Here is a 23,824-nt window from a genome sequence, read left to right as displayed (position 1 = left end):
CGATATAACGTTAAATCATAGACCTGTTACTTGGAGTTACAGTTGAAGAGTTTTAACAGTTACATGTTAACAGTTTTTGATGTTTAGAGCCGTTTTTAGAAGTTCAAGTTCCAGCCCACCAGAAACATGTGAAGACATTAGAAATTAGAGACGCAACACAATTATTTGTTATTTACCCATCATTTTTATTCAGTAACTTACTACATTAACACATTAACTTTTAACCTGTGCGGAAAGTTGTCTAGTAAATGTTAGAATCCAACATTGTACTTTCAAAGGGGGGAGGATGTTGTAATATTAATGTGGAACTACATATTCATATTGTGCGCACAGCGCATGAACACAGTGTGTGTAATGTGGCTACACTCTTGTTGTACCATGGCAGAATAAACGCACTATGTCCAAGTGCCTGGGAACCTAAACAACCTTTGTCATGCTATCACTACAGCTAACATTTCTTAGAACAAATGTACCATCAATTCTGATTCACATTTTGTAAAACAGCGAAAATTGTAAGTATAAAAAAATACATTTTTAAGATTAACAAAGTCATTATTTTTGTTCAAAGGCATTTTGGCAGGATGTAAGATGAATAAAACACTGCTGTCATGCTTCAGTCAAATTACAAAACACATGATGGATTTTCTACATTGTATCTGCTATACACTTCGAAAAGACTTGTAGACACCTCAGAAAATTGTGTTGTTTTTTAAACTTGTGCAACTTAAAGTAAATCGCGTTTAAAAATTTCACCTAATATCTACAAGCCTACATTTTGTGCAAGTTCACAATTCTACAACAAAAAATTCTTAATTAACTTTTCTTTTGAACTTGCAACAATTGGAATATTGCAACAATTGGATCGTATGGAAGATCGCAACAATTGAATCTTACGGAAGATCGCAACATTTAGATTTTATGGAAGATCACAACAATTGGATCGTATGGGAGATCGCAACAATTGGATCTTATGGAAGATCGCAACAATTGGATCTTATGGAAGATCGCAACAATTGGATCTTATGGAAGATCGCAACAATTGGATCTTATGGAAGATCGCAACAATTGGATCTTATGGAAGATCGCAACAATTGGATCTTATGGAAGATCGCAACAATTGGATCTTATGGAAGATCGCAACGATTGGATCTTATGGAAGATCGCAACAATTGGATCTTATGGAAGATCGCAACAATTGGATCTTATGAAAGATCGCAACAATTGGATCTTATGAAAGATCGCCACAACTGGATCTTATGGAAGATCGCAACAATTGGATCTTATGGAAGAATATTAAAAGTAAAATCGGAGATGGTGACCATCCAACCCATGGAATGACCTAACTTCTTGTGACCTCAAAACCCTCATCATGAAGTCGTTTTCAGGTTTTTTACACCTGACAAACTGAAAGAGATGTAAGTAATCATTAATTGCTGTTTTGTGCCCCATTTACATTATTTTGAATCTTTCCAGTCACTTTCTTTATGCTAATTTCCAAATTTTTCTGTGAGCAAAACAGTGATGATATCTCCAACATAGAGCTTTAGCGTTACAGCATGAAAGTTTAATTTCTGATAATACGACATAAGGAAGACCATTTGCCTTTGTTGTTAACATTCGCGGATGTCGGCAGAAAACAGTCAGTCCCACTTGTGCAAACACTGCCAATGTTGGTATTAAACATATATAAGCAATTGTTTACATATTACCCCTGGTCTTACTGCCTATAGGAAGAACAGCCGGTCAGCCAACTCAATCCGCGGCTCTTTGTGCAGGCTTTGGCCAACAAGGAAAGACAGCTTGTGAGCGTAGAGGCAGGGGGCCGGTACACGAATGGTTCCCTGCAAAACAACAGAAGAAACAGACAAGATGAGTATGGAACTAGACCACTGAACTCTATAATTACTGTACTGTCTTATGACATGAGCATACTGAAGCAGTCGTCTGCCATCTTTGTTCCCTCATGACGTGTCTTATGACATTGCACATACTGAAGCAGCCATCTGCCATCTTTGTTCCCTCATGAAGTGTCTTATGACATGCACATACTGAAGCAGCCATCTGCCATCTTTGTTCCCTCATGAAGTGTCTTATGACATGCACATACTGAAGCAGCCATCTGCCATCTTTGTTCCCTCATGACGTGTCATATGACACGCACATACTGAAGCAGCCGTCTGCTATCTTTGTTCCCTCATGACGTGTCTTATGACATGCACATACAGGGGTGCGTTTTGGCGGTCATAACCAAGAATTGGTTCGGTGGTTTCTCTGTGGTTAATTGTTTTGGGAATTTGAGTACTACATGATCATGCGTAATTCTAACCCAATTAAAATTGCTGAAGAAATTCACCGACACGAAACTACCGAACCAATTCTTGGTTATGACCGCCAAAACGCACCCCTGAAGCAGCCGTCTGCCGTCTTTGTTCCCTCATGACGTGTCATATGACATGGCCCATACTGAAGCAGCCGTCTGCCATCTTTGTTCCCTCATGACATGTCTTATGACATGCACGTACTGAAGCAGCAGTCTGCCATCTTTGTTCCCTCATGACATGTCTAATGACATGCGCATACTGAAGCAGCCGTCTGCCATCTTTGTTCCCTCATGACATGTCTTATGACATGCACATACTGAAGCAGCCGTCTGCCATCTTTGTTCCCTCATGACATGTCTAATGACATGCGCATACTGAAGCAGCCGTCTGCCATCTTTGTTCCCTCATGACATGTCTTATGACATTGCACATACTGAAGCAGTCGTCTGCCATCTTTGTTCCCTCATGACGTGTCTTATGACATTGCACGTACTGAAGCAGCAGTCTGCCATCTTTGTTCCCTCATGACATGTCTTATGACATTGCACATACTGAAGCAGCCGTCTGCCATCTTTTTTCCATAAGGACCTCCAGTTTTCCTCCCTCCGCAAAAATCAACACATTGGATCTCTTGCTGTGCTCCGTGGTCAGACATGGGTCATACGGCGGCTGCGTATAAGGTGCCTTTACATGCCTTTGGCTAGACCACATTGTAGCTACGTCCTTTGCAATTCAGCTCATGCTGCGAGTAAGGACGATTAGCCCCCCATATATACAGGATAGTCACAGTGCTTTGGAATGCCATTCATAACTTGCCCCGCTCCTTACCGGCCAATTGAAGTACAGATGGGTGAGCTTGTAGGTCAGGCTTTGCATGCTGTCTGGTGCCAGACCCGAGTTGTCCCAATCCACATTGTAACTGGTTGGAGTGACCGTGCCCTGGCGTACAGACTGACTGACAAGGAAGAAGTCGTATCTGTGGACACAAAATGGAGACCGGTCAGAGTGATAGAAATGGCGCGCTGTTCTACCGAAGGCCAAGCAATTTGCCCGTTCCAAACAGGCACATTTTGAACGGGCACTGCACTAGCAGTCTATAATAACAGAACAAACTTATGATTTTCAGAAGTTTTTAAGTTTTTGTTAGTTACAGTGTACAGGGATAATAATTTGTTTTCTGTTTTGATGTTTTTCCAGTGAGTTGTTTACTTACAAGTCTGGTTTGGTGACCACCGAGTCGATCACCGTTCCTGGGGATGGGTTCACGAGATTTCCTTGGTTCAAGGAGCAAAATCTATTGTTGATTCGCTTCTTAACGACGACCACAGCGCACTTAGGGCTGTACACAAACAATAAAAGACAACATTTATTGCCACAGTCTTGTCTATCATGACTTGAGACACTAGTAAATGGCACTTCTATGTCAAAAAGCAAAATGTGAAAGATTCAAAACTTATAATTTGAGGCAACAACACAGATATACCATGTAACATATTTTTTTGGCAGAGTTGTATCGAGTCCTAATTTTGTGACTTGAATTGAGTCAAGTAATTTTAAAGAAGTGACTCGAGTCGCGTAGAGTCGAGTCATTAGGTTGAAAATTTCAAAATAAAACTTGAAACGAAGAATAATAATGTGAATTCTTTTAAGGTGTAGTCTACGTGGATCAAAGAGAATAAAAAACACAGAAAGTAAAAGACGACAAGATCGTCGCATCATGACAAACCATTTCCACATTAGAAAAAATGTGCATGATTGATTTTCCTTGAAATCAGTTAAATTTGTTTTTGATATGCCTTATTTGAACACAAATCATTTCAAAACTTTTTTGAAAATCAAACCAATACTTGCCAGGGATAAACTTAAGATTCCATGCTTAAAAATTATATACAAATTATTGCAGTACATGCTCCAAAGTGACGCTAGAGCCTCGCAAAAATATGTTGCGGCATTTGGGGACACGCTGTAGTTTAGTCCATCACAAACAACGTCACAAGCAACGTCACAAGCTATTCAAACGAACTCTACAAAAAACATTCCAATATCACTATTTATGCTGTTACCTACGACTGGGCTTGTGTGATGGACTGGCGATGGACTCAACTACAACACCAGTGAGAGTGCTCAACCTACCTATAGTCTGTTCCTATCATTCTGAAGGTATCAATCACTTGTGGTAGTTCATACTCCACCACAGCCGGCAGTTGCCCATCGCCGACGCCATCGCGATAGATGATGACTCTCTCGGGCAACTTACCGTTGATTTCTTTAAACTTCCTCAATGCACCTAAACGAAAAAATATACATGCAGGGAAAGTCATGACCAGCAGCATAACCAGGGGAGGGGCAGACTGGCAGATTGCAGTGGACCTTTATCAAGCTGCCACCATTTCGGTCATGTTCCCTGTATCCAATAACAGTACTGAATGATAATGTTTTTTGTGCAAGAAGGAACCAGACTATTTTTTCCTCCAGCCTCGCTTTGGTTGTGTTGATTTGAATGGGGGAAAAATCAAGATAACCGCAACGTGATAATGGTCTATAGCATGGAGATTTGAAGCAAAATTGAGACGCTGATAGAAGCAAAGTCGGGACGGAAAAATTAAGCTATTTCACACTAACTGTCCCTCCAAGCATGTGTGCTCCATCATATACTTACTTGTCATGCAGACTTTGAGACCATCAATGAGCTCCTGTCCTGTGTGCTGGAATGTACATCGTGAAAAGTACCTGTAAACACAATAACATGGCGAGCGACAGTGGATATTTTAAAAGGTCCATAAGATCATTTTTGTGTGCAATTTTTTCCGTTTGAAGAACAAAAAAATTGCTCAAAATCTTAAAGAAAGGTGCATAACAACTAAACTCGTTGAAGCTTCAGCTCAGTGGATACGATACATTTTGAGAAAACAAAGAAAATGCATGCACAATTTGTTGGTTTCTAGTAACTGGATTCCGTAATGAAATGCACTTTAAAACACTTTTTTAAATCCCCTTCAAAAACTTTTTTTTTAAGAGTGACAAAATTTCATGCGGAATTATTTCACAGGGTTTTTGGTACGAGTCCGATCTCCACATTGAACAAGGATTTTGTCAGTAGAAGGTAGAGTAGATCATTTGCAGCTATCCAAAAAGTAACTGATGAAATTATTGTTGAAAAGCTCACATTGTTTAAAAGAGATAGTAATGGCACTAGACTCCCTGTGAAATGATTCTTTCTGGCATGCTGTCATTTGGAAGAAAACAATAAAAGAAGGCCATTTCCAAAGATGCGTCAAGTGACGCATTTTGGGAAATTTCCGTTAGTAGTTGGTTTGTAATTTGGCGAATCCATGAATGGGTTCGCGCAAGCGTTGACATGACGCACAGGCGTGCAAGGTTGCTATTATTAGTCGGTTCAGCGCATGGCATCTGTGATGTGATATTGGATTGTATCAAGCTTATCCAAGAATGATACCAATAGTGGGTGTTTACAAAGCGCACGTACCTTCCAGGTACCAGTGCTCATGGTGCTACATCATTATTACCCCTGCTCATTGGGCCCATGAAACATTCCAAATACCATCTCAGCTCCCTGGGAAGTATACAGCTCCATGCAACCTGTTAGGTGCAAGGAAGCTTATTCAACCACAATAACCATCTCTGCCCTCACAGGTACCCATTTACACCTGGGTGGGGAGAAACAATGTGTGACAAAGTGCCTTGCCCAAGGGCACACGCACACCATAACCCCAGGCTGGACTCGAACCCACAACCTGCAGAATTACCCGCAGACTATGAATGTAATGCCTGTAACCACGAGGCCACAGCACGGAATTGGGACGTGATTCAGAACAACTCCTGCAGATATTTACTTTCTGCTAGCGACACTGTCCATGCTATAAGTGATGTTGTCTGCTCCTCGTGTGTACAGCTACAGTAACCACGAGGCTCAAGTTCCTAAAGCTGTGCAGCTGAATTGGCTTACGACTGCATGAAAAGTAACACTGTGAAACAATGACCAAATAGTGTACTCACCTACTAAGGTCATGATTCATGGAAGCGACAAAGCCACCGACAGAGCGCCCTCTAGTGGCGGAGTCGTGATAAGAGTCGATTCCTACCACCATCATCAACATTTTGGACTGAAAGTAATAAATGGGAAGACAAACGGAGACAGAATGAGCTAAAGACAAGCTATTTAACTTTTGTAGAACACCAATTCATTGTATTGCAATTAAGCATGCATCGATACATGAATTCACTGGAAAAACTTGTGTAAAAACTCAAAAACTGTACCGGTAATTGCACAAAGCAACTAACTTGCAAAAAAAGTGAAACATTTACATCAAATGTAAAGGAATCTCCAGCTCTTTATTTGGCTGTGTCGATTGACAAATTTTCACAATGAGATAAAGATTTATGGTAGCACTATGTGACAGGGAGAAACTCAACGTTTTGGACAGTATGCTCTGCCCGTCGTTAGGGGACAGAGCATACTATATACAGGATATCTTCACAACTCGGAAAATGTTGCTAACAATGAAGCAGTTTCTCACAAATGGCCAACACAGAGGAATTTGGGAGCACTTTTTAAAATTGTCTTTGCAAGTTTCTACTTGAATTAATGGTCATGTTTTAAAGGTTTCTCTGAAGCCCCTTTAAAAATTGGAACATGTTTTGGTGACTCAGTTACACATACCCTAGTGTCAGTAGTGTGTCCCAGAAATTAGACTGGTCACTGATTATCTTTTTATGCAATGATAGTAAGGCCGCAGTCTGGGAACCAGACACCAAATTCATCTACTGCACTTTAAGTAATAAATACATAACATTGTAATACACTTATTTTTGCCTGTAATACACTGTATTTACTGCAAAGTGCTGGGGTGCTTTGGGGCGGTACTGGGACTAACAGGTTAAGACGGCATTGACTCATGTCAAAGCCTGCCGTTAACAATGAAAATGTTTGCCAAAAATTTCTCATTTGGATACAAACATAAAATAACTGCCAACATTGACGTATTTGGGAAAAAACCTTGTTTTGAATTTCGCGTTAAAACTGTCAATATTTTTGACATGATTACAAAAAATGAATAAAGAACATTACGCTCATACATATTCACGAGATTGAATACCATTGTATGACTTACTGGAATTAAAACTGTCCACAACTCTCCCCCCATCTTGCAGTTGATTTGCATAGCAATCTTGGTAGCTACGGACATGACGGTCTGTTTCTTGTTGATAGTGCGACCCACAATGCACTGGCTGGGTACCGGTGCCTCTAGACAGCAGAACTTCTTGATGGCGTCGTAGCGATCCTTACGAATAGTTGGTAGGATACACACAACCTGGGTAACGATGGAACAAAACAGTAAACAAAATTCTGAATACTGCTGGTAAAAGTGCTTATTAGGCTTTGTGAAAATAAGGCGATGAGGCGACTGAGCATGCAAGTTCACTTCAAAAAACAGCTTCCAATGACATTTGATGGGAATACTAGCTTTTGATCATGACCAAGTCTGTCTTCTTGTTCCCGTAGCAAGCGGCCGCTACCGTACAGCATATATTAGCCTGATTTGCGTACCCATTGTACTGTACTTGTAAATTGCCACAACACTGCGCCGTGCATAGTAGCCTCAACGATCCCCTTGCTTATCTGCTTGCTTAATTACGCCCCACACACACATATCTAACTTTTCCCCAACAGTCGAGGCAAAAGACAGCCTTGACGAAAAATATATGCTCACTATTATAAGTAGTTCAGGCTATGGTAAACAGTCTCTCTCAGGGAACAAGTAGACAGACTTGGTCAAGGCTATGGGAGTACAGGCTTTCAAGTCATAATTGAGAAGGCAGCCTTTAATCACACTCACCATCTGTGTCTGGGGACTCAAGTTCTGTCGGATGGCACGGATAAAGCTTTCAGTGCGGTCATCACGTAGCTCACATCTAAAGAACACCAAACAAATAATGAAAGAGAGAAAAAGGATAGCAATCAATTGTGCACTTTAAAGCCCTTCAAGATTGGCAAAGCCACTTTAGCCAATCGAGTTGGCATCCACACTTCAAAATATTTTGAGGCAATCTTCTGTGGAGTACGGAAACACTTCAAATCCCTGCACAATGTTTTGGTGTGGTTAAGCTCATGGCAAGCAGGCAGATTCAGTCATGCTTCACTGCTCTCCACAGTGCAGTTTTTTGCAACTTGAGACTCAGACTCAGACTCGACCCAATTGCTTCCAAACTTCATGGACTCAGACTCGTTCCAATTGCTTCCAAACTTGGACTCAGACTTGACCCACTTGCTTCCAAACCTGGACTCAGTCTTGACCCAATTGCTTCCAAACTTGGACTCAGACTCGACCCAACTGCTTCCAAACCTTGACTCAGACTCGACCCAATTGCTTCCAAACCTTGACTCAGACTCGACCCAACTGCTTCCAAACCTTGACTCAGACTCGACCCAATTGCTTCCAGCTTGGACTCCAGACTCGACCCCATCACTTCAAAACTTGGATTCAGACTAACTGCTTCCAAATTTGGACTCAGACTTGACCCAATTGCTTCCAAACTTGGACTCAGACTCGACCCAATTGCCTCAACACCTGGAGTTGGACTCGACTCAAATAACTCGACTAACAATCTTGTAAACAGCCTTACATTAAGGGTGGTCTGGTTTCCATTCCCAAACGTGGCGCCACAGTGTTGAAGGCATTTAGGAACTCCATGGCGTTCTTGCTATCACGCGCTGTGTAGATCAGCAGCCAGTTGTGCAGACCAATACAGCTCAGCAGATCCTTCCGCAGATCTCTGCTCCACTCTGCATTCTCACCCAAGGAAATCTCCTGTTGGTGTTTATAGGCATATAGGATTATTTTCTTTTTATGCATTTTGTTCAAAATCCAAAGAAGATTGTCCAAAATTAAAGCTGTTGAAGTTTCAGCTGTAGATATTTCACTTTGCGAGAAAACAGTGAAAAACCATGCACAACCTTTTGATAATCAAACACTATTTCGTCAACAGATCTCTTTATTTTCCGAAAAATCAGTCAATCGACTGATCGTTGGAAACCACCTACATTTCTTGATTTCTTCTGAATGACGGCAAGCCAGACACAACAATTTTACAGATTGTTTAGTACCAGTACAATCTTTAATCCAAGTAAGCATTTCAATGATAATTCAGAAGGTTACTTTTGAGACAAATGCAAATAATCCTCTATGCCTTTAAGAAGCGCTGACAACGATCATTTATAAGCAAACGAAACATAGTACTGATTTCACAAATCTCATTATTCCAATGCCTGTTCTTTTTCTTTTCAAATACTTTGAGGATTGTTATCAATTACCCAGAAAAAAGTTTCTACTGATTTAATGTCAGTATAAACCTTGCTCAAAGTGAAGAAAGGACTGGTATCAAATATCCTGAGAAATTATTCCAACTGAAATGCTAAGCTGAAACTTCAAAAGGTTAGTTTTTAGGCACCCTTCTTTATTATGAACAATTTTGTTGCTCCAAAGAAAAAAAAAGGAAATAGAAAGTATCCAATAAACCTTTCTAGCCAATTTCACGACAAATGTTTCGTGTTGTCAAATTCACTTCGCATTCACAAAAACTACATGTAAATTATAAACTGGTCTTCAGCTCAACGTCCCAATCTCTTTGTTAGACTCACATTCTTTCCCTGGTGCCCGGTGAGGATTTTCTCCCGATCCATGATGCGAGCGTTGATCCTGACTAGCTGAGCTTCAAAGCTCACCTGCCACTTTTGCAGGTAAGTACTCGCCTCTTGATTCCTGAAAGAAGGTTAAGAACATAGGTCACAAATCATTATTTTTCTAGGTCAGCCTGGGCCCGAATCAAATATTTTGTGATTGTGGCATTCATGTTTACCATTGGCAAGCTATGTTTTCAATTACCAGCAAAGGTCAAGTCTATGCACTGAGCATAAAGTGTTTATACATCGGTGAAGGGCAAAACCTAATATTAAAAGTCCACTCTGTAAAGCATACACATTATTATGTTTCATGTCACCAGTGTTGTGGTTGAGTCACTTCAGGGTCGAGTCCGCGCGTATGATGTGTGCGGCAGGAAAATGCAGCGTGGCATTGGAGAGGAGCACGTGTTAATTTGTCCACATTATATTTCATGTCTCTAGTGTTGTGGTTGAGTCACTTGAGGGTCGAGTCCGAGTCCGAGTCTCAAGTCAATTGGGTCGTGGCTGAGTCCAAATCCAAGTCCAAGCGACGAGTCATTTGATTCTAGTTCGAGTCTGAGTAACATTTATATAAAATGGATGAAATTTCTATGGATCAATGGATTTGAAGAAAGCGATTGGGTCAAGTAGACATGATCACCATGGAGTCCAACCCTCTAGTTGGGGGGGGGACTATAAACAGATGGATGATGGATGGATGTGAATGGACACAATTAAAGTGATATGTAATATATGAGATGTTGCAGGACATAGGGAGGGGTGCATTAAATGACAAACTTTCATCATTTGCAACACCACCTGGAGTGAGGTGTGGTACATTTCATGTGCTTAACATTCTTTAGTGTTACTGAAATGTTACTTTGGGGGGGGGAAGAAATATGCTTAAATGGTTTGTTTTTGGTGAAAATAAATATATGATTCTCTGCTCACGAGTCACAAGTCATTAGTGTCAAATCGGAGTCATGATGAGTCTGAATCCAAGCCCAAGTCTTTTGCCTATATGACTCGGATGTAAGGAGAAATAAACCTTACTGACCTGGGAAAGCTGCCGATGAAGTTGGTCAGCTCTTTCATGCGGACGTTGGGCGTGATGCGAGTGTACACAGACAGGTCCTTCATGACGTGGAAATCACTGCGCATAGCTTCGCTGAGCCCCGTCAGGGTACACAGCTCAGGGATCAGGTGGATGTGATCAATCATTCCCCGGCGCTGATCCTATTACAATAAAAAAAACACAAATAAATCTGCCTGTGATTATGGACTGGCTCCTGGTCCTTACTTTGTGGTTGACGGGCGAGTGTTGTGTGAAATTTGGACTATGAAATACAGATACATTAGTTGTATTACGCATGCCTTATAGTGAAGATAATTAGGACAGTGACAGATTTAATGTTCTATTCAACGAGGCGAAGCCGAGTTGAATGAAACACTCCATCTTTCAACGAATGAAAATATTCTCACAATTGCACGAATGCAAGACATTCATTATTTGTTTTGCATAACAACCAATTAGATCTTTGTCATTCGATTGGAGGATAAGACTTGAAGAACAAACAAAACTCACAAAAGTGCACCATATCCACTACTTTTTCCAGCTTGGTCAAGGCTAACAGAGGTTGAAAAGTCAAATCATTGACCATAATGAAAATCAATATTGTAATTTCTTAATCCAATTTAAAAAAAAACCCATCTATGCAACTGCATCAACTTCAAAGGCAAGTTTTGTACTGCCTTTATGCATGATAATGGTTTAAATAGTGCGAAGATTGTATAGTGTCGGGCCGCTGCGCGTCGTAGAGTGCGCGCGGCGTGCAATAGATCAAAAGAGATGGGACAAAAATGCAGGGTGAATGGAACCAAAAATGAATGGTTATGACATAGGCCGTGCAATGGTTCGTTTATTGAATGCCCCTTGACCTACAATCCTCTAATCAAATGACAAGGATTTACTTGGATGTTATATAATGCCCTTTCAATAAGATCTGAAATAACTCACCCTTTTCTTTGGATTGCTGACCAGCAGTGGCTGTCCTAGATCACTGATATTTAGCCCGTACGCGTCCCGGTAGTACTGGGCGTAGGTTATTTTAGTGCCATCCAACTTGTCGAATGTGTTCATGGGATTGATATTAAAGTCGATGTCGTCCACTCGGTAGGTCTTGTTGTTGTACCTGAATGACAGCCATCCAGAATTTATTTGGTTACTTTTTATATCCAAACCTCTCTCGGTCCACTGATCTTATCAACCAGGCATGCAACTGGGAAGTCACAAAAAAAAGAGAGGAAATTGAAATCTTTCCAAGACTTTGTACAGTGTTTTTCTAGTAAAAAAAAAAGAGGAAATCAGCTGATCCGAGGAAAAGTTGCATGCCTGATCAACTGATCTCAACCCAACTGATCTCAACCCAACTGATCTCAATTGAACGATCACAACCCAACTGATCTCAATCCCCAACTTATCTCAATCCACTAATATCCAATGCCGTAGCCAGGGTTTTCATCAAAGGTAGACAAGGTTTTTCACTGGACACCCGCCCTCTGTACAACCAAATAGGGGGGGGGGGGGGAGGCTTGACACTATCTTCCCATCGGGGGGGGCATTCAAAATGTATATCATGGCTACATGTACATTAGACAATAACTACCGCCACTCGCTTCTAAGGGACGTTACAATGAACAGCCACTAGCAAAAAAAAAAGTTTTGCAAAAAAATATGCACAAAATCGCAGAAAAAAAGGGACTTAATTTTTTTCCAGCTAATCATGGTAACAAATATGGCTGTGCATTTCTCCGGATGCCAAATTTTCAGTGGGGGTTGGGGGATTTTTATGGGGTGCCCCCATGCCCCCCACGCGCCCTCATGGCCCCCTGTAGCTAACCCGCTAATTATATCACCCAAACTGATCTAAACCCAACTACCATCAATTCATTGATAATCTCAACCCAACTGATCTCAACCTAGGCCAACCCAACCCTACCAAACCAAATCAAGCCAAAGCCAATTCAACTAAACTGAATCAAACCGAAAAGATCTGAACTCAACCAGGTCACACTCAAACAAACGAAACTGACCTGAATCGATGCAAACCAAATCAAACACAACTGAGTTGATGCAAACTGAATCGAACCAAACCATTGTGATCTCAACCATACCAAACTGATTAGAACGGAACCGAACAGAACCGAATACATCGGACTCAAAAGAACCAAACTCAAGTGAACTGAACTGATATACAAGGTGAGTCAAAAGAAAAAGAAACCCAAATGTCGGGATCATTTTTTTAGTGAAGTTCTGCATATAGCACTTTCAAAATCTAGGATATGAAAGCCCAATTCATATAAAACTTTCTTTTGAGTACAAGAATCATTCAAATCACTCATGCAATTTTCAAGTTAGGGAAATTTAAACACAACCACTGTTTTAAACTTCTGTCCATGGATCACAAAAAGGTAAGTGTTCTTTCAGCAAAACGAAACTGAATCACATATAGGGATGTGAAAGAACGCACACCTTGTTTGTGATCAGTGGACAGAACTTTAAAGCGTTGGTTGTGTTTAAAAATCTGCAACTTGAAAAGTATGAGAGCGATTTGAATGATTCTTGTACTAAAAGAAAGCTTATGAATTAGGCTTTGACATCCTAGATTTAGAAAGTACCACATGCAGAACTTCATGAAAACAATAGTCCTGACATTTGGGTGTTTACTTTTTTTTGACTCACCCTGTATGTACCAAACTTAACCCAATGGAACTGATGGATCTGAACTTGACCACACCTAACTAACTCAATCCAACCAAACAGACCTGATCTGAAACAAACTTAACCAAACAATGCTGTTCTCTTACTTGGTCAGGACAATTTCTCCCGCCAGTACTCTCTTGGCCGCATCCCTCCAGCCTGCTCCCTTGGTCTGCTCAATCTCAGCCAGCATGTCCAAGACTGTCTCCGTTCTCAGGATCTTGTGAGAGACGTCCGCCATCAGGAGAACCTCCTGCTCATACTGCAAGATGGAGGTGATGAAACCGGGCAGGAGCTGGATCCTAAAGGGATGAGGGGAGAAATGACAGAGAGAAAGGAGCATCAAGGAAAGTGGAACAATCAACACAATAAACAACAGTCTAAGAAACTTTGTAAGCAGAATTTAATTTGTTTCTGCCATTGTCAACATTTGATCTGCCAAATGTGACCTACTGTGGCAAAATGAGGAATGTCCCCCACAACAACGCCTGAAGTTGGATACACTAAAAAATCATATCAAAATCAATGGTTTTTTAAGTTATCCAAGATTCACACTATGCCTTTTTGTTGGGAAACAAATATCCCTAAAAGTTGGAAACTGAAGAACGTTTTCCACTGCCGTTTGCAGCGCAATGTGCATTTCTTTCTACAAAGCCGTTTTTCTCGAAATGAGGTTGGTAAAGTTCGGTGGGACACTGTTGAAGTTCCTGCGACATATCTTTGGAGTACATTAAGCTACAGAAATAAATTTGGTATCATTTGAACGCTAATGATTTACGCTTTAACATGATGTACGTTACTTGAAAGTCAAAGGTGGGGGTTATTCCTCATTATGATATGGCAGGTTACATATAGCAAGTTTACATGGGCCAACATGTGCAGTACTGTGTCAAATTTCCTCACTTTACTACCAATCCTGCAAAAATTAAAGATGTTTTGCAAAATCCACACAAAAGGCTCTCACATTTAACGGCCATTCATATTGCTGCTAATGGCTCTGTCTATTGATATACAATCTCAGCCACTTCAAACAATTTTTAATGAAACTCAAAGCCAAGCAGACCTACTGCTACAGATATTTCACATCTACGTTCAACTTAAGACATGAGCCAAATCGTTTCACTTACTTGTGTTGCTGGATTTCCCTTTTGGCGTTGGGGTTGAAATAGTTCCGGCCAATCTGCTCAAAGCCAACCAATCCAAGGATCCTAAAACAGAGAAAGTAACAATGTGATAAAAAATTGCAAGCATAGATTACGCTTCATTGAATTCCTTAAAAAATATATACAAATAAGCAAAATTGTATCTTTGTTTTTAAGAGGCCATGAAATGAAAATAACACTTGAACATTTTGTGCAAATAGCTTAGAAGGCATTGTAAAGGTGCATCTTTGTCACTGTTAACAACTTGTTGATAATTTTCAAAATAAAGTATTATTTCCATAAAACAGAAATAAAATGACAGCAAACTAATTACTTTCCTACTTTTCCACACAGACTCAACTTTCTTCAAAGTTTTGGAGATTTGTCAATCAAATTTGTCATTTTTCACAAAGGAGAATACAAATAATCATTTCTGATTGATTTCTAAGTCATTTCTGACTGATTGTTTCAGCTTTTCACGGCTGGTCATTATTTAGTATGCCATTAAATAAAAACCCTGGGTCTCATGTGTTCTTTAACCCTAATCCTCCAAAATCCTCTGAATGGTTTTTGGAGGATTGAGGATGAATGGTGGAATTTTTGCGTCAGGGTGATAAATTAAATTATAGGTTTTGCCCTTCACCGACGTTTAAACACTGTATACTCAGTGTGTTACCTCCCGAGTGAAAGTTGGAAAAAATCACTCGGGTGGGACTCAAACCCACGACCTCAGACGTCTGCACTAGAAAGCAGGAGATCGTGGGTTCGAGTCCCACCCGAGTGATTTTTCCAACTTTCACTCGGGAGGTAACACACCGAGTATACAGTGTTTAAACGTCGGTGAAGGGCTAAACCTATAATTTGAGGATGAATGGTGTTTGAGAAACATGAGGATTTGGGAGGATTGAGAATGAATGGTGTTTTAGCACATGATTTTGGAGGATTGAGGATGAATGCATTTTTTGTCTGACAATTTAGAAGGATTGAGGTGCAGGGTAACCTACATTTGAACATAAGTGCAACATTTTGGAGGATTGAGGATGGTTCCCAGCAAAAAGACCCTCGGGGGTTTAGGGTTAATTTCAGCAACGATGAAAAAAAGCCAACATACTTGCGGAAGATGATGTTGTAAACCTGCATGCAGGTTGGTGAAGTAGGAGGCAGCGCATTCTTGAGAGCAACAGTAATGGTGATGATGTCATCAGAGTCACGGCGTTTGGTTTGAAACCTGGTCACCTAGAGTTTGCAAAACAGACAAAAATAAGTATGGAAAATATATATGCATCTCATGAAAACATCTTTACAACTTTGCATCTTGTGTTGAGAGTGATCGTTTCCAAAAAATATGTGAAATGTATGTATGTAACTCGACAGTGTGAGTACAAAAAATGAAACCCAAATGTCAGGACTATTGTTTCAGTGAAGTTCTGCTTGTTGCACTTTCAAAATCTAGGGTATAAAAGGCAAATTAAGAAGCTTTCTTTTAGTACAAGAATCATTCAAATCGCTCATGTACATGTTACAGAATTTTAAACCCAACCACCGTTTTAAAGTTCTGTCCACGGATCACAAAAAAGTGTGCGTTCTTTCAGTAAAAACGAAAACAATTCACACACATCCCTATCTGATTTGTTTTCGTTTTACTAAAAGAACACTTACCTTTTTATGATCCGTGAACAGAACGTTTAACGATGGTTGTGTAAAAAATTCTGTAACTTGAAAAGTACATGAGTAATTTGAATGATTCTTTTACTAAAAGAAAGCTTATGAATTGGGCTTTAATATGCTAGATTTTAAAGTGCTACATGCAGAACTTCACTAAAACAATAGTCCCGACATTTTGGTTTCTTTTTTTTTTTACTACCCTGTAGTGAAAGCCCTGTCACTCTCAGATCCTCAGATCCTTAGTTTTGAGGAAGGTATACAGCCCAGCTAAAATCACATAACATGGGGCAGGAACAAAGAATGCAACTTTGATTTCCTATACAGCTGAGGATTTTAGAAGATTGAGGGAGGTTCCTAGAAATATGGCATTTATCTCATGTTAAGAATATTTCTTTTCGAAATCAGTGACATACTTTTGCCATATAGCCTTGCAAAATCCTCCATTTTTTGCAGAGAGGATTTGAAAGATTTGGGAAGGTTAGGGTTAAAAACACATTTTACATCTACTCACCGGCTCATCAAGCCTTCGAAGCAGGAACAACATCATCCCATCAAAGGCCATGGGGGTGCCTAGGATCTCAGAGTGAGCCCGTAGCAGGGCATGACGTGCCCTAGGGTTGTCCACAACGGGGCTGAAGTCCACGCTGTACTGGTGCAGAAGCCACTGATCCGCGGCCTTCATGCGGAAACAGTTGGTCAAGACCTCCACCGGCTTTCCTTTCTTGCCTGGAGGATTATGAGAAAAATGCATGTTTTTTTTTAATGTACAATGGAGTTTGTGCGCGTGTTCTCACTCAATTGTGACAGAGAGATATGACTTCAAACTTAAATGCTGTTGTTGCTGTGAGGTAGGTGCCTGTGCAAAGCCAATACTGGTTTATGATTCTCTTGACCCAAATGCTGATTTAGGGCACATTTTAAAACATGACTAGCCAAATTTTGAATTGAAAACGAGATCCTAGAATAGTGTTTTTCTCGGAATGCACAATATTAACTGAGCTAAAACTTCATCAGGTTTAATAGTTGATAAGCAACATCCATCCATTTTGAGCACTTTTGTTGCAACCCACGACTGATAATGCGTTAACACAGGTTACGGCACCTCGAGAGTTTAAACAAGAACCGTGCGTGCGCCCACGTGCACAACGAACCATCTTTGTCATAACTCGAAAATAATGAAATATACGATACATGGGGTATCTTATAGCAACTGTGAAAGATTTTATACATAGCAGGTTACATAACCCATTGCTCTTTTAAACATGTACTACTTAGATCAATACTTGACACTGATCTGACAATAAACGTTTTCTGAGCTACTGTTCACGAAGACAAAGGAATGTCCGCAGTACATACGTCAGAAAATACATAGAAACCTTCAACTGTACCACTATTTTTGTTGGTAGCATCCAATGATTTTTAAAAAATGGCTGCAACAAAAAAAAGCCTTAGCCATTGTTTTGACCTTCCAATCAATGCAGTCATAGAAATGTTGGACAACTGGACGAGTCACATTTCACCATTTATGCTCAAAAATATGTTGTGAAACTAAGGAAAACAATCCTGTTTATTACTTCTAGTGATAATATACATGGTGCTGTCATATAGTCCATAAACTAGAGTAATTGTACCTTATTTTGAAATTTGTCACTGGATGTGGTGTGAACATGAAATCACAGCTTTCACGACAAACCGCACAACTGAGCCGTACAAACGCGAATTTTGCAATGCAATGTGGCGTGATCTAATATGCAAATTAGACGTATGCGCATCAGTGTCATTGAAACGGATATTTCAAAGAAGGTCACTTGCAAAGCTGAGATACACGCCTGGCATGGAAACAGTATAATACCGCCAGATAGAATGGGCCGAGTAAACTGTCCACCAAGCAACCAACCCACCCATGCAAGTGTGTATTTGCCTGCAATCAGGGACCCCCTATTGTCCCTCTTTTGTTGGTACTTCAACTTTTAATATGTTGTGAAACTAGGGAAAACAATCCTGTTTATTACTTCTAGTGATAATATACATGGTGATGTCCTATAGTCCATAAACTAGAGTAATTGTACCTTGTTTTGAAATTTGTCACGGGATACAAGCGACTGTTGAAGCATATCAAGAAGAGAATGTCCTTGACAATGTTAGACATGAAGGCGTATGACAACAGCTTTGATATCCCAGATATAGCCTTTGAGAGCCAATCCGAACAATCCACAGTTTTCTACCACATAATAGAGGCCAGGTACCAGGTTTTCATTTCACGTAAATCCATCCTCCTTCCATTCTTTGGGGATGACCGGCTTGCTACGATGAAGCCACAGCCTTCTGTTTCTTCTGCTGCTGCTCATGGAACTCTTGCATCCTTCTCTCCAGCTCCGGACGGTAGTGACGGATGAGTCCCTGCAGGGGCAATCAACAAGTCACTGTTAAAGGTCTGGAGACCGTGAAGCCAAATGACGCATCCAGGCACAGAGTTAAACCCAACAGAGCCTGGCTTTCTCCATATCACAGCCAGGAGATCCTAAGATCTCAGCCGTTCCATGTTTGATCTTTTTTCGAAACTTGGGATGCACGAAGACAAATTCACACAATGAGCTCATTCCAAAAAAGTTTCATAATAATTCTTAAAGGTTTTGCTATTATGGCCATTTATATTAAGCCTCAGTGCATTGAGGACTTCAACGGAGAAGTCAACCTTTCAGGCTGACTTGAATAGGAAAAGAGCATCATAGCCAATTTTTTTTTTTAGAAAACATGCCAAATTTGCTGTTTCAGTTTGTGGTACAAAGCGCAAACTCTTTTTTTTAATGAATACTTTAAGATTCTTGCCCCTGATGAAAATGGACATTAACTCGATGAAAATGTAATGAAAGTGCTGCCGATTTTCACACATACCTGTACAGGCCATGCAGCTCCATCACCTAGCGCACAAATGGTGTGCCCTTCAAGCTGCTTGCTCAGCTCATACAGCATGTCAATCTCATCGGGCTTGGCATTGCCAGTCACTGCCAATATACAAAAAAGAAAGCAGCTGACAGCCCAAGTTGGTGGACCGTTTGTGACAATGTCTCCCATTCGTGTCTCCAGTTTTCTTTCCTGTATTTCTCCCAGTTTGAGCTCTGCATCAGGGTCGTGTCTCAAGTCAAGTCACAAGTCTTTGGAAAGTGTGCATGATGAAGTGCCTTAAAATGACCGTTATTACCACTTGCAGCACCATTCCTTCAACAGTAGATGGTTTCAGTAAGACCTTATTGACAAGGGCGGATCAAGAACACAATTTGGGGGGGGGGCCCAAAAAAAAATTTGGGTCCCCCCAAAAAGTGGGGAAAAAAAATATGGCGTGTTTCAAATTTTATGCATAAGCTCAATTTGAAGGAAGTTGGCAGAGAGCCAAATAGAGAAAACACAACTCACAAAGAAAATGCAATCCAAATGTTGATTTTGTTGGACTCGATTCATTTTTGGATTCTAGATGCTCTGTGGTGCGATCTGAGGCAATTTCTGACCACTTTAACCAATGTTTTTTTGAGGAAAAGATGGTGGTGTACTCATTGCCTGCCTTTATTGCGATGTCACATAAAAACAAAAACAAAAATTGGTTTCGTTTTGAGGGGGGCCATAACCCCCTTTGGCCCCCCCTGGATCCGCCCTTGCTTATTGACAAATGGAATATGTACAGAATATATGTCATATGCGATGTGATCGCTTCAATGGACACCTCAGTGGATAATCCCAGTGGATGTTACTAATTTGAAGAAACAGATTTCCACATGTGAATTTCACAGTTTCTTCAACCGGCTTTGCGGATCATGAAGCAGTCAGTTGGGAACATTTTGTTGAGGAATTTAAGGACAAACTCATTCCATCAATTAGTTGGATCTTACCAAATCGATCCATGACTTTCTCCATCCAGCCTGTTCCCTCCCTGCACGGTGTGCACTGTACTCAAAAGAAAACGTAGAATCACACAAACCCAATTTTAATATTTGAGTCAAAGCAATTTTAGATGCTACAGTATTTTGTATCATACTGTTCATGTTCAATAAGACTAATTCCAGGATATTTGCTAGATTATTTTAGACAAATTAACTTGAAGACAAACAGTTTAAAGGATTTTTACAAACACAAAAGTGATACTTGAAAAGGTACTTGAAATAATATTCTGAAGACATCTTGTGGTGGCTTTCACTTTCTGAATGCAACTTTCCCCATAAATGGATTTCCTAGCCAAGCAGAAACAAGCACCCCATAAATGGAAGATATGGAGAATACTCTGAATAAGGTTATGTAATTGCTATGAGCAGATTGTATGCAGCAAAACTTTCCATTAAAATGCAGATATCTTCAAGATATTCTTAAGGCTTGATACACTAGCCAAAATACAGAATATTCTCCAACTAGCCAACAGCTAATGTTTGAGGTACCTGTCCACAGCTCTCATGCTTGTAAAAGGTGATTAGCCTGGCGATGCATTTGACTATGTCGGCTGATTTGTCCATGACAATGACAGCCGCTGTGCCAAGACCAGTCTGGGCAGCAACCAGAGCATCGAAATCCATCATGACATCACTACATACGCTGGTGAAGAAAGTAGACAGTTGAATTTAGGGATTGAACACTATGAAATAAAACCAAACGTAATTTTTGCTAACTGCAGGTTTTTAAGGCTTGCTTTTTCAGGATTCTCAAAGAAGTGGTTGGCGCGTGTAATTTGGGGTTCCAAAGGGAAATTCCTACTAGACTAAGTCTGAATTAAGGGGATGTCCATGAACGCAAAGGACTTCTCCCTCAAACGATGTTGCATGTTTGCTCATGAATATGAAAATCTGCATTTTTTGGCATAAAAAGGAAGAAGGCATAAAAACATCTTGTTTTCTAAATTGAAACTTTGCTGAAACAAATATGCATTGATAAGGGTCGTGGTAAAAAGTGCACTGCAACGGAGCATTCAACCAAATCATAACGACAAATTTGTCCTGTCTGCACTCCATACCTTTTGGGAATGACAGGTGTCGAAGCCCCCCCCCCTGGGATGACCCCAAGGAGATTGTCCCATCCCCCGATCACGCCTCCAGCATGGCGTTCAATCAGCTCCCGGAGCAGGATGGACATCTCCTCCTCCACCGTGCAAGGGGTTTACCACGCTGCCCGAGATGTTGAAGAGCTTGGTGCCTGAGTTGCACTCCCGGCCGAAGGAGGCAAACCAGCTGCCGCCCCGGCAACAAATGCTCTGAAAAATGAACGAAAGAGTTGAGTAGTTGACACTCATCACATGCTTCTATGCATGACCAGCTGTGAGTGCTGTCTGGCTGAACAGCGAAAGTCGCAGGAGCAGACACTGAATTTGGGCAGTCAAATTCTGTAGCCCATACCAGGTACCATCAATACTCGTGCCAATGCTTGAGTAATGCCCAATGGTAAGATTCCTACACAGAGACTTGAACTGGTCCATGGGAGGTGAAAGATGTGTGTTAGGCCTTGAATTGCCACGGCTTGGTAACGTAGCAATATATACACGGCTGCATTATCTCAGTGGTTTTTTTTTAAAAGACTGGGGTAAGGAATGTTGCTAAAAACTTGGTATAATTTCCACCGTAGCTCAGCATTTGTAAAGTCCAATTTCAAATATGACTGTGGTTCGGGTATCTTTTTGTTTTCAAGTTGGCATTTTTGGCCCAAAAAACATCAAACTGGGACAAATCCAGAATGGAAAAATATCATCAGCAAACTAAAAAGTGGTTCTGTTGACTTTATTCTGATGGGCTGCTGACAAATTTACATTCATGTCTCTACCGAGCACGAGGGCCTGTAATTTGGGTTTGCATCGGTGATATCTCACCGGGGCTACAGCCACTGGCACCACATTAGCTACCGTCGTCGGACAGCCAAAGACGCCAACGTCGGCAGGGAATGGGGGCTTGAGACAAGGCTTGCCCTACTTGCCTTCCAAACTCTCGATCAATGCCTGTGAAAAAACAAACAAACATTAAAAGATGAATCTTCTGGAGAAATATGGTAATGCCTTACTCAAAAGCAGGGCTTTTGATAAAATTTGTAACTGATTAGGTAAGAAATCCATGTTCTATTTTTTCAAATTGTTATGTTTTCCCCTATTTCTGGAAAAGAAAGGCTATTACAATGAGTTGAAATATGAGCCGAATAATACTGATGTTGTCAGCACTGATGTTTAAGTTCCAACATGCCAGAAATACCTACATGCCTACACGTTTGCCTACATGATGTACACAGGGTTCGAAATTAGCGGCAGCCCGCTAGCCAAATGCTAGTTAAAACAGCAGCGGGCTATATAGTCAAACTATTCCTTAAGTAGCCCGGCTGGTGAGTCAAACAAATTATTGGGATATGGCAAAGGTGAAGGACAGAAAGACTGAAATAAATCATGAAATTCAGAACGCAACCCTGTATCAATTTGTGTATAATTTATCAACTGTTTTAAATGGCTAAATTTTGAGATTGGTTTAAAAGTATTAAAAACACTGACAAAGTTGCCTCAGAATAGATGAGAAATCAGTTGAGAAGTCAATTTTTGACAAGATATTTCTCTTTCACGTCATGCGATTTTTCCGTAAAATTTCGTGATTTTTTTAAAAGAAATCAATGTACTAAAAATAATTTCAAAAACTCGCCACCAGGGGTCAACTTTCAGGCTATATACGTTTTACATGTATGAACATTGTCACTGTTTATGAGACACTCTATAAAAGACAAAAACATATGCAGGCTTAGCCTAGTGAAAATGCCCGCGGGCTAGTTAAGAGTCTGTTTCAGTAGCCCGGCTGGCTAGTGAAAATGAAAGTTAAGGTCGAACCTTGTGTACATTGCACAAGCGTCAGTTGGTTAAATCGAAAATTCAGAGGGAGACCCTAAAACTTTTTAACAGCTTTTTAAAACTTTCTCTGCAGATGTCAGTGTGTGTGTGTGGTGGACCTACATGTGTTTTATGGCACACTGTGGTATTTTTGTAGGTCCCAAATTGTTTGTAGGCCCCCAATTTTTTTGTAGGCCAGGCACACTACTGTGCCTATCGGGCCGGGCTTTACATGTATGTGGCTTGTCTATTCATTTAAGTCACGTATCATCTATAGTGTAATTCGATTAACAAAATTAGAAGCTATTTCTGAGGTGGTGCAAACCTCCCATTCATTGTTCATGTCCACCATGCAAACCTTCAAATCTCATTTTCAATCCAACAACAAAGAGAGTATGTTTTCCACTCTGTGAATTTTGCCCGCTT

The 23,824-nt window shown here is 40.5% G+C and overlaps 1 protein-coding gene and 1 pseudogene across 2 annotated transcripts; both read right to left on the bottom strand.

Moving 5' to 3' along the window:
- Positions 1–389: 389 nt before the first annotated feature.
- LOC119719549 (piwi-like protein 1) lies at positions 390–18,943 on the bottom strand. Of its 2 annotated transcripts, none has more exons than XM_038189016.1 (17): positions 18,816–18,943; positions 17,081–17,295; positions 16,016–16,140; positions 14,890–14,970; positions 13,870–14,064; positions 12,020–12,194; positions 11,060–11,238; positions 9,982–10,102; positions 8,967–9,151; positions 8,180–8,255; positions 7,454–7,654; positions 6,339–6,445; positions 4,981–5,051; positions 4,455–4,608; positions 3,535–3,660; positions 3,150–3,297; positions 390–1,841 (listed from the first exon to the last, which is right to left on the bottom strand). In XM_038189016.1, the coding sequence occupies exons 2-17, from the start codon at positions 17,249–17,251 to the stop codon at positions 1,725–1,727; spliced, it is 2,232 nt and encodes a 743-aa protein (XP_038044944.1). In that variant the 5' UTR covers positions 17,252–17,295; positions 18,816–18,943; the 3' UTR covers positions 390–1,724. The 2 variants fall into 2 exon arrangements, with proteins under 2 accessions (XP_038044944.1, XP_038044943.1); XM_038189015.1 differs by lacking the exon at positions 18,816–18,943 and adding an exon at positions 18,639–18,750.
- LOC119719741 lies at positions 18,842–22,354 on the bottom strand (annotated as a pseudogene).
- Positions 22,355–23,824: the final 1,470 nt, after the last annotated feature.

Source organism: Patiria miniata, unplaced genomic scaffold (genome assembly GCF_015706575.1).
Source record: "Patiria miniata isolate m_02_andy unplaced genomic scaffold, ASM1570657v1 HiC_scaffold_8, whole genome shotgun sequence".
NCBI classification, from domain to species: Eukaryota; Metazoa; Echinodermata; class Asteroidea; order Valvatida; family Asterinidae; genus Patiria; species Patiria miniata.
The sequence above is the reverse complement of the archived record's forward strand: the minus strand, read 5'-3'. Positions and strand labels throughout refer to the sequence as shown.

Excerpts from the sequence above, each read along its gene's own strand:
- LOC119719549 (XM_038189016.1), bottom strand. The coding sequence starts at position 17,251 with ATGAAGGCCGCGGATCAGTGGCTTCTGCACCAGTACAGCGTGGACTTC. Across the intron at positions 11,239-12,019 it reads TCAGCAATCCAAAGAAAAGG|GATCAGCGCCGGGGAATGAT; the intron begins GTGAGTTATTTC and ends TTATTGTAATAG. Across the intron at positions 4,609-4,980 it reads TCTCAAAGTCTGCATGACAA|GTGCATTGAGGAAGTTTAAA; the intron begins GTAAGTATATGA and ends TTTTTCGTTTAG.